Genomic DNA, 18,821 nt, shown 5'->3' with positions numbered 1-18,821 from the left:
GTTAGACTAAGTAAGGCACAGACTGACCATTATAAGGGTAAAATGATACCCGGGGTCAAACAGCAAAGTTACCACAGCATCACAACCAAGTCAGTAACGGGTAAATCCTCCTCTGTTTGCCAAACAAGCATTGATCCGACGTGGCATACTCCTAATGAGACGTCTAAGGTCATTTTGGTCCAGATTGTCCCATTCCTGTTGCAACGTAGCAGCAAGTTCTTGGACATTGGCAGGACGTTGTTGACGTTGACGTAACCTCTGTCCAAGCATGTCCCAGACATGCTCGATGGGGGAGAGGTCGGGACTCAGTGCTGGCCAAGGTAATGTGGTGATGTTCTGTTGTTGGAGGTAACCTGTAACGATCCTGGCCCTGTGACATCTTGCGTTGTCATCCTGGAAGATGAAACGGCGGCCATGACGTCGTGCGAACGGCACAACATGGACTGCCAAGATGTTGTCCCGGTAGTACTGGCCTGTAACACGCCCTGCAACAACATGTAAAGCCGTTCTTCCAGCAACAGTGATGCCTCCCCACACCATAACAGAACCACCCCCAAATCGATCATGTCTGATGACGTTAACGTCTTGGAAGCGCTCGTTTCGACGACGCCACACCCTCCTACGTCTGTCCAAAAAATCAACAGTGAACCTTGACTCATCTGAAAACATCACATTGCTCTAGCGTTGATTATCCCAGTGTTGACGATCCCTACACCAACGACGTCTTGCCTGAATGTGATGATCTCTCAAACAAGGGATCACCCGAGGACGTCGGGCGCGAAGGTGACCCCTATGCAGTCGATTCCGAATCGTCTGGCCACTCACTCTCACACCAGTGTCTGTTTGAAGACGAGCGCTGATCTGATTTGCTGTGATGACACGATTTCTCAAGGCCAAGGTACGGATAAATCGATCCTGGGCTTGAGTGGTCGCCCTTGGTCGACCTGAGCGTGGTCTGTCCTGTACAGATTGTGTATCACGGTATCTGGACCATAGCCTGCTTATGACAGACTGAGAAACATTCATCGTCCGCGCCACAACCGCCTGTGTTGTGCCGATCTGTAGCATGCCAAGGGCACGTAACCTTTCATTTTGGGTAAGCCGACGCATATCAAAATTTGTTTTCTGGTCACTGAAACAATTAAACTGATGTTTCCACCCTGGAATTCAATGCCACAATGACTGTAACATTCAAAGTCAGAGTCGTGCAAATCTTGGGTTGGACCCCCATGATGATCCCAAGCATAACCTGCATTCCATGCGGTAGCTATTGGTGCGTTTGGGCGTCACATGTAACTGGAAATGTTTCTTCTGTTAGGGTCTATAGTGACTTTTTTCGTAGTCATTTGCATATTTTAGTATTATGCCCCCAAAATCAAATATCCCCTACTTTTTTTGAATAGTATATTACCCAACATATAGAGGATATTTGTCGTTTTAGAGTGAATAACATATTTTATTTCATCGAGAAGCAAGAAAACTTATATTTTCACGAAGGCGTAGCATGAGTGAAAATATAAACGTTTTCTTGCTCAGAGATGAAATAAAATATGTTATTCACGACAAAACGACAAATGTTCTATTTATTTTATGATTTTACAATCATTTTAGGTAAAAACAACATGGACTACTGCTAGCCAGTGGAATAACACTTTTATTTCACTGATAAAACGCGGTATTCCACTACTGATCATAAAATAATACTACATAATTTGCTGGCTTAATAACCAGGGTGTCTGCAGAACGGAGGGTCTGGCAATGAAAAGCGCCTAGTCCTTCGGATGGGACGAAACATGTTGGCGTACACATAAAAGAACCATTGACAGTCGAAATTCAATCATTGTCCGGGCAAAAATTCCCCCATAGCACATATAGCATGGCGCATTTCCGTCTTAATCATCCCAGTTGATACAGAAAAATAGTATGTTAAACCCCATTTTATTCATCTGTTTAATTCATTCATTCCGTCTTTGATAGGATATATAAATAAGGTAGTATAGGTTGGACCATCTATTAGTGAGTAACTACTATAAACATGACCGTGCATGACTGGACAAATACAGAAATGTACAACAAATTCATGAAAGCGAAAATAGTTTTTAACAATTAATAAATAAAAGTGAAAGTAGGCCCTAAAAATTAATAATAAAGCCTTTTGTTAATTAAATTCTTGGAATCCAGGTGAATACAGATCAATACCTATATGAATATAATAGGTATTGCGTACTATCAATCAAGGTAAATGCCTGTACATATGACAGGTGTAGAGTAAGATCAGTCAAGGTATACTCAACTTAAGGTAAGACGTAATTTAATTAGGTAGTAATCCTGATATTAATCGGGGGCCACTCGAGAGGAGGAAGAGCAAAAGACGGCGTCGAGCATCCATATCAGGGGGTGGACCGGAGAGTATGGGAAACGGGGTGGGTATGTGAAATTAAATAAAGATTTTTGAAATTTGAAATTATTGCTGTTAACGTTATTAATGTATTCCATCCGCGATTTTTTTTAAATGTCCCCCTTTCTCACATGTCTCAGTACGGAGCCTTATACTTGTGTCTTGGAGCATAGAATCGATGTGTTTGCACCAGGCATCACCGAACCTTTACACGCCACTAGATCAGATGAAGACAATCGATTGGTTTTTGTTATTTTTCTTATCACTATTGACTACCTATAACTCATTTAACACTTGTGGGTGTGTCATTGGCTAATCAACCAATAGGTCTTGGGTTCAACGCCAGTGCTGACCGAGACAGTGACATTGTGCCATTAGGTTGCTGTTTTTGTTAGAATCTGTTCTTGTTATTTAATTCTCTGTAAATGGTTTTATTATGAATTTCATATATATTGACCTCAAATTTATTGAATGACGATAAAGTTTAAAATAAAAACCGTGTTCTCTTGTTAATGCCACGCAAAGATTATGACAAAGATTTTAACTTGTCAGTCGTTCGGTTGGGATGAAAAACCGAAAGCTAACCGTGTACTCGTTGGCGTACACATAAAGATCACCTAACAGTTGGAATAAAAATAAAAGTAGGCCGTAGCGCTGCTGTCTGGCCAAAATTTCACTCATAGTACAAAACATACCGTAAGCCCGTGTTCATTATCCCAGTCGGTGCAGAAAAGTAGGACGTTATTCCCCTTTTCAATTCATTTCTCTTTTTTTCCCAGCAGAACAGAGATCACCCTTGAACTACAAGCTGATATTATAATATCCTGTCTTTAAAATGGTTATCATCCCAGTACTAGTTTTCTCTCTTTTCATGGTAACTTCTGTATTTACCTATGAACGTAAGTCTCTGTCTTTATTATTTCAAAATAAGATTCATTACACAAGCTATGTGAACAATTTGAAGGGGATGTAAACTATTTGTAAGAGCTGCGAAGTTTTAGTAAGAGATGTGAACTATTTGTAAGCGATGAGAACTATTTGTAAGCGAAGTGTTCAGATTTGCAATATATTTTTAAAAAATCCTATATTTACATATACAACTGTATTTCAATTATTTTATAAAAAGTAAATTACGTTTTCTTGTTAGTAAATACTGTAAGTAATTGCGTTTTATTGTTAGTAAATACTGTAAGTGATTGCGTTTTATTTTTAGTAAATTATGTAAGTAATTGCGTTTTGGTGTTAGTAAATACTGTAAGTGATTGCGTTTTATTTTTTAGTAAATAATGTAATGGCATTTTGGTGTTAGTAAATACTGTAAGTAATTGCGTTTTATTTTTAGTAAATACTGTAAATAATTGCGTTTGGTTGTTAGTAAATACTGTAAGTAATTGTTATATTGCTAAGGTTTGTTTTTCATTTTTATTGACTTTTCACTTCTAATTTATAGACACACAAGAAATTCGTGTAGTTGTATTTGGTAAAACAGGTGTTGGAAAAAGTTCATTGGCTAACGTCTTGTTGAACGAGGATGTTTTTCTGACTGGTGTGAATCTCAACTCCATGACCACTAAATCTCAAGCAGCTGCACGGATAGTTAAATTTCCGGAAGTCGGTAACAGACGTCTATTAATTGTTGATACACCAGGAATGTTTGATACAAAACACAGTAATGAGGGAATCGCTAAAGACATTGTTGAACTCTCTATACCAGGACCGCACGTGTTTATTCTGGTTATCAGCGCGACCCACAGATTCACAAAAGAGGATGAAGATATCTTTGAAGAGTTAAAAAAGACGTTTGGTGACGGGGTTACTGATTATATGATTGTAGTTTTTACGTCCAAAAATGGGCTGCAAATTAGCCAGAGTGAATGTCTTGTAACTGCGCCGGAAACCATAAAAAACATTTTGAACTTGTGTAATATGCGTTGTGCGTTCATCGATAGTGAAAAGCCCGACGAAAACGACATTGACGCTATTTATCGACTGATCACAAGACTTGTTCGTAGTAACCATGGAAACAATTACACGAATTCTATGTACGACGAGACAGCCAGAAACGCTGAGGAAGAACAAAAATACAAACGAGATCAAAATAAAAGGTAAATAATATAAAATTGGCACGAACAATGTCTACAAAATATTTTTATCACCTGAAGACATAACTTAGTTATGCTGATCAACCAGTGGCAAGCAAAAGCCTTGGCTGGGATCCCCCTCCTACCTAAACACTTATTTGTTTTTCGTGCCCCCCACCCCCGTTCCGACGCCCCTGTTCCCCTGTAAACCAATAAATAAAACCTATGTTGTTCATGCGGTGGTGTAAACCAAAAAATGAAACCTATATTTTTCAGATGGTGGTGCAAAACTATTGCTGAAGTGATGAAGTTGTGTGGTGTTGCTGCTGTATCGTGTACTCAAGGTTTCAGTTTGATATCTACTGTGGCTGGTCTTGTAATTCACAGTAATTGCTAAGCGTTATTAATTTTATCTTTATATAGGGAAATGGGAAGCCGGGTAATAAATAACCAGTCTCACGTGTTACATATAAACAACATTATCCAGTTTCCGTCCAACTAACATATACAACCGTGTTGCATACAGTTAGTGAACAGTAGCTAGTCTCCGTCCAACTCGCATATACATTCGCGTTTCATACTGAATAGGGACACATATCCGTCCAAATATCATGTATCATCGTGTTGAATACAGTTATTGAACAGCAACAAGTATCCGTCTACATACCATACACACGTTTTACATCTGCACACCGCGTTCATTAGACTTATGCCCGGCTTTCACGTGGCCTACGAATCCAAACTTTTCCCGATTCGTAGATAAATCGTATACGGTTCTTGAAGTGATTTTTGAAACAAAGTCTTTTGTAACCTGCTTCCATGTGGGCTACGAATGACACGAATCGTCCCGAATCCAAACTTTTTCCGATTCGTAGATAAATCGTTGACGATTCTTGAAGTTCGTGAGTGATTTTTATTTACACACTCGTATTGTCGTAGCAGTTCGTAGATCGGCCACGAGAGTTTGTCAAAAACATTCGTAGATGTATCGTAAACCCGTCGTATCCCTTTCTTATCGCCCGTAACAGCTTCCTCTTTGATTCTTTGACGAATAGTGCCAAATATCGTACACTTTTCGTAGCTTTATCGGCATCATTCGTGGAAAGTGTAGTGTATTTCTAACCGATTTCGGCTAATCCTTTACTCATTCGTAATTTCGTATCGGGATCGCTTCAATCCATATAAATGATTCTTTCATTTCGTACGCTTCCTTGACACCCGGCATATTTTTCACCCGGTTATACCCACGAATTATTGTAACTGTTTCCTAGTTGATATAGATTCTCTACGATCTTTTTGATGTTTTTGCCGAATCGCCAAGAATTTCGATTGGCGACTATTAGGGGCGATTCGTAGCATTTGTACTCTACGTGAAAGCAGGGGATTATGCTGGTACTTATGTATCCTGCATAATATCAAAACGTATTTAGGAGAACATTGTTTTCTGGTGTTATACTGAAGACATTGTCAGCTATTCGTTTTAATGCCGTTTTGCAGACTGCATCTGCATCTCTGTAATTTCAAATAAAACATCCCTGCGATCCCGTCATTAATATATTTATTATGTCTATATTCAGGTTATTCATTTGAATTACAGACAAAATATGCGAGTTATATTCCATTTTTGCTTGATAATTATAACCAATAGGTTCGATATAACCAGCTAAAGGTCGATTTTAACTTCATTATGATAAAACAGCATTTTATCAAAATCCAACATCAGTTTCAAATGTTTGTTAAATTTCTGATTTGGTGACTGTAGTGTGTAAATGTCTACTGGGCGAGACTGTTCATCTTATAATGCAGTAGTCCAGCATTCACTATATGGAAGTCGATCAGCACCCTTCGCCCCTGATTGCCTTCGCTTTAACCAAGTGCAGACCCAAAACCCCGACAAAGGGCCCTAATCGTCGCGTTGCTATGAAGTTAATCAGTGTGAAGCTAAGAAGTCGTGCCACGAAGTCAAGAAAGGGAGTTACGTCCATTTGATAAGGCCAACTTCACAACGCTAACCCTGACCCTGGACCTAGCCCAAATGCTTTCCCTAACCTTCAATCTCGCCAACAATCACGTGCCCTAACCTTATTTACATCTCAGCGACCTTGACGAAAATTGAGCTGGCCTTAAAAAAAAATAGATTTAGCCAAGAAAGGGCAAACCTTTATTTTCCTATGTTTCATTGGTAAATTCCATCTACTATTGCTCGGTGAGTGGACTTTCAATTTAATCGTACTTTATGGTCGATGTCGTTATATTTTGTTTTTAACATTTTAAACAGTCACAATGGCGTAAAACAGATTTTAATCAGAAGACAACTGATATACAAGCAATTTAATATGTATACAGTTACATAAATTAAAGTAATTAATGATTATGTTGGTAATTAGTTTGTAAATCTACAAACACGAGTTGCAAGACATTGTTTGTTATCTGACTTCAAAAGTTTCTGCTGGTGGACAAGTGTTCCGTTGGTGGACTTGTGTTCTTTTGGTGGACAAGTGTTCTGTTGGTGGACGCGTGGTGGATAAGTGTTCTGCTGGTGGACAAGTAAATCAGGTCAACATGTTTGACCTCACACAGTAGGACGTTCAACCCTATTTGACTTCACACAATATCGCCGTCTACAATGATTGGTCCTACAACTGCTACAATAGACCCTTATCAATATTTTTCTTAACATTCCTGTAGCTATAAAGACAGATACAAAGCATAATATAACACAAATTCTTCAACTGAACTGAACAATAGGACAGCAAGTGACATAATAACTGTATTGATCAACTTTTAATCACAATAGTCGCCTAGTATGCCTTCTATGTTTATATGTTTTTAAATTGATTTATTTAAACTATGACATTATTGAATATAGCTAGTGTTTCCCTGTCCTTATTGGCTCTCATCTATAAATTCAATGAATATGTGGTTTCCCTTTATAATTATATGCTATTAAATGTAATTACTTTGTATATGTTTAGTTAAGTTTCCTTCTGGTCTGTTATTATACTAATACTATGATTAGTGCTTTAAATGGCATTTGGTAACTGGATAGAGTAACAACAAAACACATACTTATGGAAAACAGCTACTAGTGTATTTAAGGCGACGTTTCGTAGAGTATTCTCTCAACGTTATCAAGCTAATACAGTAAAACAGGTATGAGGCAAATATATATAGACAAAATACAACAACATAACCGAAACCATACATAGCAACAACATGATCAAAGGCCTATACCACACGTGTAGATTTCTGACAACACGTTCTCTCGATATTCCTGTAACGTTATATAGATATCCGACAACGCGTTCTCTCGATATTCCTGTAACGTTATATAGATATCCGACAATACGTTCTCTCAATATTCCTGTAGCGTTACGGAGATTTCCGACAACACGTTCTCTCGATGTTCCTGTAGCATTACGCAGATTTCCAGTCGTTCTCTCGATATTCCTGTAGCGTTACGCAGATTTCCGACAACACGTTCTCTCGTTATTACGGTAGGTTACGTAAAAAAATACAGTAATCTGTGTGGTGTGATTTTGGTTTGGTGGTCAAGTTGGCGTGTGCGGTGTGATTTTGGTTTGGTGGCCATGTTGGGGTGTGTGGTGTGATTTTGGTTTGTCGGGCATGTTGGCGTGTGTAGTGTTATTTAGTCCTGGTGGCCATGTTGGGATGTGTGGTGTTATTTTGGTTTGTCGTTTAAGTTGGGGTGTGTGGTTTAAGCTTCGTTTACGTTTTTGAGGGCGGTGGTTTTTGTGTAAATAGGACTCCCTTGAAAGATAATTCAATACAGTATTCGAAATGGCTGCGTTTGGTTAGATAGGGCTTCAACCAATTAAAAACATAACCACTTAAACCAATAGCACACCTTAGTGAGTCAAGTAGGTTCTTTGTATCAGATGCAACTCAGAGATCTAAGAGTACCAAGATAACGCATGTATGTTAATCTATATCCCGGTAGATATCCTAGGGGATTTTGAGTAAATCAGACGAAACAAAAAAAGTAATATAATATAAAACAAAACTTACGTTGGTAATCTGTGTTCCCTAGGTCGGTATTTACATTTCCAGCCCCCTGATATTGATCTTCCAGGGTCTCAAGATTGGGTTGCTGGGTTAATCCGTCATCAACTGTTTGGACAAGACGTCGTACATAAGGATCTCTCATGCGTCTACCGTTTGGATTCTGGTCCTGGATATTTGAAATAACTAATAAAATGAAACAAATAGTTGAGATGTTTTGTGAAGCCATTTTCCCAGTTTGACTTGAAGACGTCTGATATTTTAGATGTGTCGCTATCACTGTTTTAATTAATACAGATAATGTTACAGTCTAAATATGCAGTGCGCTATGACGGAAATGTTGTATCTTAAGTACTTTAAGGGTTCATAGACGTGCACGCAAGCTGTGTCACCGTGGCCCCTTTATGTCTAACGTTTCTGTACTGACCGGGATAATGCAACACTGACAAGGCTGAAAATCCCGAGGGTCCTCCAGTTTAGCGTCTTATACTCACTAAGCCATCGCCACACCCAGACACAATTTGTGCCATCGCGACTCCCAGATACACGTTATGTTATCGCGACTCTCAGACCGAATTTATGCCATCGCCACTCCCAGACACAATTTATGCCATCACCACTTCAAGACACAATTTTTGCCATCGCGACTCCCAGACACAATTTGAGCCATACACACACCCAGGCACATTTTGTGCCATCGACACACCCAGGCACAATTTGTGCCATCGCCACTCCCAGACACAATTTGTGCCATCGCCACTCCCAGACACAATTTGTGCCATCGCCACTCCCAGACACAATTTGAGCCATCGCGACACCTAGACACAATTTGTGCTGGAATAATGGAGACTAAAATTAATAAATAAAATAGAACCCCTTGCTTAAAAATTGAAAAAAATAATAACAGCATAAAGAAATCTAAAATCATTCATTTATGATTATGAAGATACAAAACAAACTTGAAAGTTTCTTGACTACTTCAATTTTTGTCCGGTTTCCAGTAAATCTGTAAATAGAGATCGTACGATTTCAAAATGTGAGAGGCACTTTAAATCATTCTAGAAAACGACTTACTAAATGGATCAAAGCAACTTTTTGTTAACAGTATGTTGACACATTAGTGATTAATTCATCACAATTCCAAGACATTACGAGAAGGTTTAGAGTCTGTACACAGTCTATACATCAGCATCTGGCGTGTCCGGACTAAGGGCTGGTCAGTGCATAACGTTGACACCGTTCTGCTGTAGAAAGTCCCGAGTAACTCTGGTGGTGTGGACACGGGCGTTGTCATGCTGGAAAACGTTGTTTCGATGACGTGCGAAATGTTGTATGACGTGGGGTCTGAGAGCTTGATCGGTGTAGCGCACTGCTGTGATGCCGCCTCCTCTCCCTGGACCAATATTTTGGAACACCACAGGACCCGATTCCACCACAAACCATTATGCTCGGACCTCCTCATGAGTCTCGTTCCATGACACATTTGTCAGAATAACGCTGGCCACGTCGACGCCATATTCAGGTCCTGCAATTGATACGCAATACCGACTCTTATCTGTGAACAGAACAGTTCTCGATTGCCTGTGTCGCCAGTTCTGGTGTTGTTGGGCAAACTGTAGACGTTCACGTCGATGGCGAGGAGTGAGGATCGGTCCACAGTAAGGTCTACGGCAATGTTTGTGAAATAGAGGTCTATTGAATTTCAGCAATTTCCGTCAGTAATTTCTAGAGTTATGGCCCTTGTTTTACTTTGTGAATCTTGTGAACATTTGAATGACAAAAGTGATCATCCGATCTGTATGAAATTTATATTCATTATTTAAATTGGTAACACGAAAAAGCCTGTCAAATTTCAACATTTTCCGTAAACTACTTCCACAGTTGAGGACCTTGTTTCAGTTTGTAGACCCCTGTGAACCCTCAAACGACATGGAACTGTCGTATGGAACTGTCTTGTAAAGGCTTCCAATTACCTACAAAGGAATAAATATGCGACAACCCTTGTCGACCACCCGGACGATTTAGCTGCTGTGGGCGTATGTTTCGTTGCCTGGCAATCTATCTTATTTATTTTTTTGTAATCCCACATTGAACCAATGTGGGATGATAAAACCAAATAGTTTACATCAGTTAGTCACAGATTGAACCGGTACAACAGTCGGTACAACGTAGATGTTATAGTATCGGTCACCCAGAACGGAGGGTCTGGGTCTGTTGTCAACATTTGACGAAAAGTTCCATTGCCCATGCATAACAGAGAGGTTGTTTTTTTTATGTGGTTGTGTATCCGGTATTTTCGGCACGTCAAGTAAGAGTTGCGCCCATTCCCGAAATAAATCCCATAATTCATGCAGTATTATAAACAAACACGAATCGTGACGACGAATTAGGATTAATTAAAAAACATAGATATGCACTTTCTGAAATGGCAATTCTTAAATTAATTTCAAGGGCGTTGACACTAGTTTTAGGGCTAGTTACCTCCCTTAGACTTTGTTCATGATAATGTTAAAGACCGGATAATCTAGCCAATGACCTATTATTCTCAAATGTTGACAACACATCCAGACTAATATTAGTAGAACATTTATCTGAATGATAGAGATTAAGATGTTTACAACTAGCGTAAACACTGCTCGCTATTCAGTGGATCTAGAAGATCCGGATTAGATCTGGATGTTGGCCGGGAAAGAAAGTTCCTCGGGGTTTGGCAATGTGATTGCCCTTTGTAGGTGGTACAGAACGAGGGACCAGGCAAGAAACAACGTCTAGCCGTTCACATGCGATGAAAACCCATATAGGCCCTATAGACGTCGATGTGTACGTAAAAGAACCCTTGACAGTTGGAATTATATCCGCGAGCGTTAGGCTGTTGCTCCGCTGACCTGGCAAACGTTAAATCAAATGTACAGTGCTTGGCGTATGTCCATCTTCATTAGCCCTGGTGGAGCAGAAAAATCGGAATTTGATATCCCATTTCCTTTCAATTCATTTCAAAGCTGAAGAATGGTCTTATTTGCTTCTATTGTCCATCATCACGTAATGTCTTCAGGAACTTGGAACACAATACTACCGAATACTAACCCTATACCACTCAATACTACCATATACCAACCTAAAACTCTTCCAATATCAACCGAATACTCACCCAAAACTACCAAATACCAACCCAATACCCAATACTTACCCAATACCACCCCAATACTAACCCAATACCACCCCAGTACTAACCCAATACTCGCCCAATACCACCCAATACCATCCCAGTACTAACCCAATACTACCTCATTATTGTGAAAATAATCTGTCAGAACACTTGCATAAAATGCAGGCCAAATGTGATGGCCAATGGCTGGTTAAAGATCTACTCAAACTGGGCTAGTAACGACGTATCACTGGTGTAGTACCATGGGCCTTCTGTCAGACGTGGAGAGTGGCCCATTGCTTCTGGTCGCCACATCCTACTGATGACCCATGCATCTTTTCTTACTACATATTTTAGTAGCCTTTGTCTCTGGTTGTCTTTGCTTCCCCTTTACGTTGTGTATTTACTTCTTACTGTTTTCTTAAGACGTTTGTCTTCTCAGTAGTTATAACAATGCAACAGTTCGTTTTTACATTTTATTTTATATATCATAGCTGGATACATAGATACAAGCATAATATAGATTACAATAATAAACTCATTCTCAAACACTAGCCAGCCAGGCTCGCTGCGCGAGTCTGCTGATAGAAATTGCTACATCTTTTCCCTTCTGGAATCAAGCTGCTGTCGTCCAATTCTCACAAGTATGATAGTTTTGTAGCTTTGGGTTTTGGACCTTCAATTATCTAATTGGTCAAATATGATGTAAATAATTAGAGAGATTGGTTAATTGGGCCATATTACATATGTGAATCTAATAACTTGCCAAAGTTATTAATTAATACAATATAATGCCATCATTAATTTCAAGAGCAAAAATTCTAGCAAAAGTCGTACATTGGCGATGTGAAGAAACCAATATTCTCATGATTCGTTCTCTTTCTATACGGATTAAAAAAAACAACAATAGTCGTTGGTAAAATGGACACCTAAACAACAACAACAACATTAACAACAACAACATAAAAACAGCCAGTGACGTAACCAGTAGTGGAGTGAACATATGTTTATAACAATTTAAAGGAGCTAAATCTCTATCCTTTAGCACCTAGAAATGGACACAAAGGGTCACAACGCAAATAATAATGTAATATGAATGTATATAAACTGATTTACATTCTATCGTTTCTGTTTATACTGTAATTTCTAATCATTTATGGTAGGCGCAATACGCGAACGGCAGTCTTTGTCGTCTGGTTATTCATGTCTACATCTGTAGTATTATCCTACATGGGATATATTTAGCTTTAAGCGTCCAATACATTATCTATGATATTAATGCTGGGTTAATTTTACAGATGAAGCATTCAAACAGTAAGGTACGAACAGGATCCTGTGTATAAAAATGTGACTTTAAAACAAATAAGATTAGGCTACTTTAATATGAAGAAATACGATTATATACTGCCAATATAGGATTATTAAGCCATTTAATAAATTGGGGCTTAAAGATAAGAAAATAAAATTATATACTGTCAATGGAGGATAATTAAGCCAGTTATTACTGGGCGTGCTTACCCTAATCAGGCGCGTTATAGGGGGACCCAACTCGCCTAACATTCATTCACCGATTGAACCAGCCCGTTTAAAGGACAATATTGATGCCAGTCATTATCACATGTGTGAGCAGAAATTCGCCCATGTATCTGTTATCACTCGTCACTTCAGTCAGTTATATAGAGGGATAACTCGTGGTTTCCTTTTGCGTTCGTTACTTCCGATTGTTGAAGCATTGATTACGCATCTATCGTAGCGATGATCTCTGCAATGAAATAATATTTGGAACGTGTTTAACCAGTTCTATCACGTGATAATGACTGGCACCAATATTGTCCTTTAACGCGAAAGTAAAACTAACTACTTTCCAGGAATTGTTTACGCGGTCGTTATGACAATACGTCAATAAACACACTGGTTAGTTGTCACGCCATGCTATGTACCGTGTGCATCAGCAGGTTACCATATACAGATTGTACTAGTAAAGATATGTACAATTAAGTTAAACCTCCCTTATATTTTCTACCAAGAAAGTAATTTAGGTATAGCGACATTAACTAGTCGCGGGTTGTCGAACTAGTTTGTCATCAAGATATTCATATTAACTAGTGCATAATTGTGTAATAGTCTGACATCGCTCCATACCTGGTTACTGCAACATATTTACTGTCCAACAGAGAGAGTTGCAGACACAATATCAATGAATACTAGACCACATAATACGCATCAAGAAGAAGTTTATTTAAGGTAAGGTTATTCCGTAATAGATATTGTATACATGTGTAAATAATATACATATTGCTATAAAACAATATTTTATTATTTGATAAATCTGGAACATTTTACCTTAAAGATATAATAACAACCACTGTTACGTATGTAAAATTTGCGTCCATAAATTATCTTATTCTGGTGGTTATAGTTCTTGAGCTTATCTTGAACTCGGTGGCTTTCATCTTCTGAAATCTACACCCAAAATAGATGTCATGTCACTGATTTATATAACTGGAAGTCTGACAGACCTATTCATTTTTACATTTAGCTTTATTAATTATGGCTTGTTATGTCATAGTGACAGTGAATTTGATATTTGAAATGATATGTGTGCATACATGTTGTCCAGTTTAGGAGCAGAACAGTAGGACGTTAAACCCCATTTCATTTCATTTGTATGTTATTGGATGATATGTGTGCATACACGTTGTATGTTATTGGTTATCTATATCATTGTACTGATAATTATTGTGTTAAATCCACATCATAGTTTTAGACATAGTTTGTGTTGAGTGAACGTTAAACCACCGATATAAGTATCACTGTTCACATCTCGTATCAAATAGCTTAAGTTGTAGTTTATGTACCGACAGTCGTGTATGTCAAACTGTGTATTATGTAATACTATTAAATTGGTAATTTATGTGAAATTACATTAGGCGAATATAAGTGCATCGGAGCATATGATTTATAATTTGAAAAATACTTGATATGTTTTATCTGTCTTCTGTATTGTCAGTATATTAACTTTGGTATGAGTTTATTTGAAACGCAAATTAATTTTTTTTATGAAATACTGTGAATAACTAACAGGAAATGGGGTCTAGGGTCAAGGATAAATTCTATGGTCTAGATCACTTATAATAGGAAAAATCCTACTGTTATTAATTACGTCATATTTGACCAGTTAGATAATTGAAAACCGAAACTCAAGCGTGGAAAACCATCAGAGCCCTTGCGCGATTTTCAGACACCGTGTAGATTCTTAGAGAGGAGACACAAATTGGGCTTTTGAGAGAGCAAATACTATGTAGATTCGTTGGGAGAGACCGTTAAGTCGTAGGACAGCCATATGATGTAGGGGTTCTGGGATTGAGAGAGTAGAAAATGACTTTTATTGTAACCTATGTATCCAGTGCTTGACATAAAATGTAGAAACGAACTGTTGCATTGTTATTCCTGCGTGAAAACATAATGCGAGTAAACTGAAGAAAATACACAACGTGAAAAGGAATTTTAGTAAAGAATTACAAATATAACCAGATAAATACTGGACGATCACAAGGCTAATAAAATGTGTTGCAGAGACAAGAGTATTGGTTTATTGACTTTCCACTTCTAAAGAGGGACGCATATTAATTATTACATATTTGATTTGGTGCCTTGATCAGGATTGAGTACCCTGGAAGATTAGAAAACACGTGGAAACCAGTAACCATTTGAACATGTAAATTTGTTTAACAGACCAAATAATGCTCAGTAGTTAATATAAGATTAAAATTAAACAAGATAGGTGTTTAGAATTTAACTATAGGATATATAATCAATTGAACATGTAAATTTGTTTAACAGACCAAATAATGCTCAGTATCATCCAAAGTCTTAGACATTAAAAACAAGAATTATTTGTCAATTTAAATCAACATTGATGATGTGATCTTACCGGGAAAAGATGGGTTTCTGGTATCCAACATAAAATAAACATTTTATCATTGGTACACGAATCGTGTACCATAATGCGTTTCCGCGCCATTTGTAACAAGGGACTCGAAGAACGAGGCTATAGACATATTCCATATATCATGTCAAATGGTGACGCCATGTTCTTATCTGGAGTGCATGCGCAATAAATACTATCGGTGTAGACTGGAATAACCAGACGCTACAGATTGCCATTCGATTGAGATTTCGCCAACAAAACTGATTAGAAAGTAGAATAGAAACAGAAACTATTTAATGTAAATCAGTTTATATACATTCATATTACATTATTATATGCGTTGCGACCCATTTGTGTCAATTTCTAGGTCCCAAATATTAGCGATTTAGCTCCTTTAAAGTGAGCCTGTATGGACTAGGTTACTGAATTTTAAGTATATAAGCAATAATAACGAAACGGATTACGGAACAAAATAAAGTATTAATGGTGTCTCCTGGTAAAATTTGTGCGTGATTACATCATAATCTTTTTGGTTGGCATTCTGCTGGGCTCGTAATTTGTGTTTGTTGTGTCCATATATGTGATTAGCTAAGTCAGCTAAAATCTGCAACTTTTGAGTATAATTCCTAAATTATGGTGATAACCAAGTAAAGGCTAAAATGAGTAATTCAACCTTTGAATATAAGGTTAGGTTATGGTAAGAACGGCTAGCATAAGCAAAATGGAACCATTGGTTAAATCTAGGGACGTAAGTTGTGTTTTCTCCGGAAAAACGAAAATAATGACTTGTTGAATTTGCGAGATTATCGGCTAGTTGCAATTGCTTTGACGAAGAGTTATTAATGTCAACATACTGATATCGACTGGTTAGATATGTGCGGGGCGATAGACTGACTGTAACTCGTCAAAGAGCCCGGACTAGTTTAGGTAGTCAATTAGTTTCTAGAATCTTTGAGAGGAATGTTAGATAGATACAGGGCGGTAATTTTTGAACAGTTGTGGGTCAAACGTGGACTTCTTGATTAAAGGCTGAACGACTGCCGTTTTGAAGCTAAGTAGTACCGTTCCCGATTGAAGACTTTTTTGACGATTCTAGTCAGAACTGGTAAAATAGTATCCAGGATACTCAACAGGAAGTGCGTGGGTATGGTATCTAATGAGCAAGATATAGGTTTGGACTGAAGAATTATTTTCTTGGGCTGCTCTGGCTAAACAGATTGAAAACCAATGAACTGTGTTGAAACTATGGGTTGTTCAGTACGGTTAATAGATGAAGAACCAACACCATCACGAATCTTGGATATTTTAAGACATTTAGAGACAAATTTACTTTGGGGTTGTTTTTTGATTCCAGAGCGTTTTCCAAGGAGTCTCTTCAGGATTCCAATATCTTTCATGCAATCAAATGTAGAGTTAGGTATTTTTCGAACAGTAGGTGGGTGATAAAAACCATGAGTTGCTTTACTGAGTATGTGATCATACTGAACTAAATACCACCAAAACAGTCTGAGAGTAAAAGCTAAGTAAGTAGATTTATCAAGACAGCTTTGAAATTAGTTAATTAAGTGAACTATACCATGAAGATTCTCTTGAAATTATATCAAAATCACAAATTGTTACAATTTTCTTCAAATTCCAGGCAAATTACAAATATTAGTTCACCAGAATAGTTGTAGTGTCCTTATGTCACACGATATCCAACCACATGGGCACCATCTTGAATATAATAGTGTACTATGAGTAAAATTTTGCTCGGGCAGCGACACTATGGCCTACTTTTATATCGAATTCCAACTACCACGGGATCTTTTACGGGCACGCTAATGTATACAAACGACTAGACAACTGTCCTTGTCAGGCCCTCCGTCCTGCACCACTGACAAGGGGAAACTACGTCGGAAAATCCCAATGATTCTTCTCAACCAATGCAGAGATCAAACACGCAACCTTCAGCATTGCTCACCCTGGGTTTCGTCAACTTTTCATTTTGATTTATTAGCCATATATTTTTTCCGCCAAAAAAAAAATAAATAACTAAATAAAAATATCTATAAAACTTTTCAGTAATTTGTATTACATTTTTGTTTACATAAGTACATATACAATATACATATTAAAATTTACAAAAATCTTCTCTGCTTTAAAAGATTTTTCAAAATTTGGGGTAACGACTTTTCCAATACTAAATAGCTTTAAATTGCAAAGTGTATTTGTTTTTAATGAATTGCACAGTGTATTTGTTTTTAATGAATTGCACAGTGTATTTGTTTTTAATGAATTTCTGCATTTGTTTTTTTTTAAATAATATTTCGCCTACTAAATCCTCTTTTACAGTCTGTAGTTGCCACATGAAATTGTGAGACAGCGCTTACTGATATCACAAACACTTGAGAATATATCATTTTTAAGTAAGGTAAATTTACAAATGGCAGTAATAGTTACACCACCTAAGTCAGACAATTGAACATAATTTCGAAATGTCAGACAAGGTAAAAGTATCGAGTTTAAAAAAATTCCCATAATCTACAATGTTATCAACAAATGCTACATCTATTTTACTATTTACATCAAATAGTTTAAGTATTTCCCTTCTCTTCAAAACGAGCATTCAAATTATCTATCACATTTACAATAAATTTATTACAACTAGTTTGTGCATCACCCCTTTGCTTGAAGCCATCTCTGATCATTTGATCGTCAAAAATAAATGAGGCTTCACCAAACTGATCAAACATAATGTCTCTTGGTAACAAGTTTGGAAATTTGGAGAAATTAGACCCAGAAGTTCCAGAAGCAATGTTTTGTAACTGATCAATGGTGGATTGAAGAAAATATCATGTTTTTGATAACATTTACTTAATCTGCAAAGAACAGTTAACACACCAGAAAGAAAATATGTACAATAAAGGAATTTTACAGAAGTTATAGATTTAAGCAGACCAGCAATTTTGGAGTATTATCTTCCATTAAGAGCGTTACTAAACTGGACTAACTTTTTAAAACTGCCTGAACAGCCCCATCGAATGATAACATCTTGTGCCTGAAATCCTTTTTGAATACACAGCGAGCCAGCGTTTTACCCACTGCCGCACGGTGGCTCCAGATTTATTTGTGACTGACATTATATGTGGGTAGCTGATATATTAATGACTAAAACGTATAAGGTTTAGATAAACATATAGGCTAAGTGTCCAGTTGAGTGGGGTGTGCACCATGGGCCTTGGACATAGTTCTAGATAAAAT

At 37.6% G+C, this 18,821-nt stretch overlaps 2 protein-coding genes and 1 long non-coding RNA gene across 3 annotated transcripts in view; 2 read left to right on the top strand and 1 right to left on the bottom strand.

The window, feature by feature from the left end:
• Positions 1–18,821, top strand: part of LOC126816614 (3-oxoacyl-[acyl-carrier-protein] reductase FabG) — a 121,726-nt gene that overhangs the window by 48,941 nt on the left and 53,964 nt on the right. The gene's annotated exons all lie outside the window — the stretch shown is intronic.
• LOC126816638 (GTPase IMAP family member 7) lies at positions 2,230–6,652 on the top strand. Its single transcript, XM_050543340.2, has 4 exons — positions 2,230–2,299; positions 3,181–3,297; positions 3,849–4,503; positions 4,756–6,652. Exons 2-4 carry the CDS (start codon positions 3,234–3,236, stop codon positions 4,874–4,876), a joined length of 840 nt encoding a protein of 279 aa, XP_050399297.1. The 5' UTR covers positions 2,230–2,299; positions 3,181–3,233; the 3' UTR covers positions 4,877–6,652.
• LOC126816657 (uncharacterized) lies at positions 6,764–8,861 on the bottom strand. Its single transcript, XR_007678490.2, has 2 exons — positions 8,509–8,861; positions 6,764–7,167 (listed from the first exon to the last, which is right to left on the bottom strand). It is a non-coding gene; the product is annotated as an uncharacterized LOC126816657 (long non-coding RNA).

Source organism: Patella vulgata, chromosome 1 (assembly GCF_932274485.2).
Source record: "Patella vulgata chromosome 1, xgPatVulg1.2, whole genome shotgun sequence".
In the NCBI taxonomy this organism is placed as follows: domain Eukaryota; kingdom Metazoa; phylum Mollusca; class Gastropoda; family Patellidae; genus Patella; species Patella vulgata.
The sequence above is the reverse complement of the archived record's forward strand: the minus strand, read 5'-3'. Positions and strand labels throughout refer to the sequence as shown.

What these genes read in the sequence shown, in the direction of transcription:
- LOC126816638 (XM_050543340.2), top strand. Translation starts at nt 3,234, where the DNA reads ATGGTTATCATCCCAGTACTAGTTTTCTCTCTTTTCATGGTAACTTCT. An exon ending in TTCTGTATTTACCTATGAAC is followed by an intron (nt 3,298 to 3,848) that starts GTAAGTCTCTGT and finishes TCTAATTTATAG; the next exon opens with ACACACAAGAAATTCGTGTA. An exon ending in AAACGAGATCAAAATAAAAG is followed by an intron (nt 4,504 to 4,755) that starts GTAAATAATATA and finishes TATATTTTTCAG; the next exon opens with ATGGTGGTGCAAAACTATTG.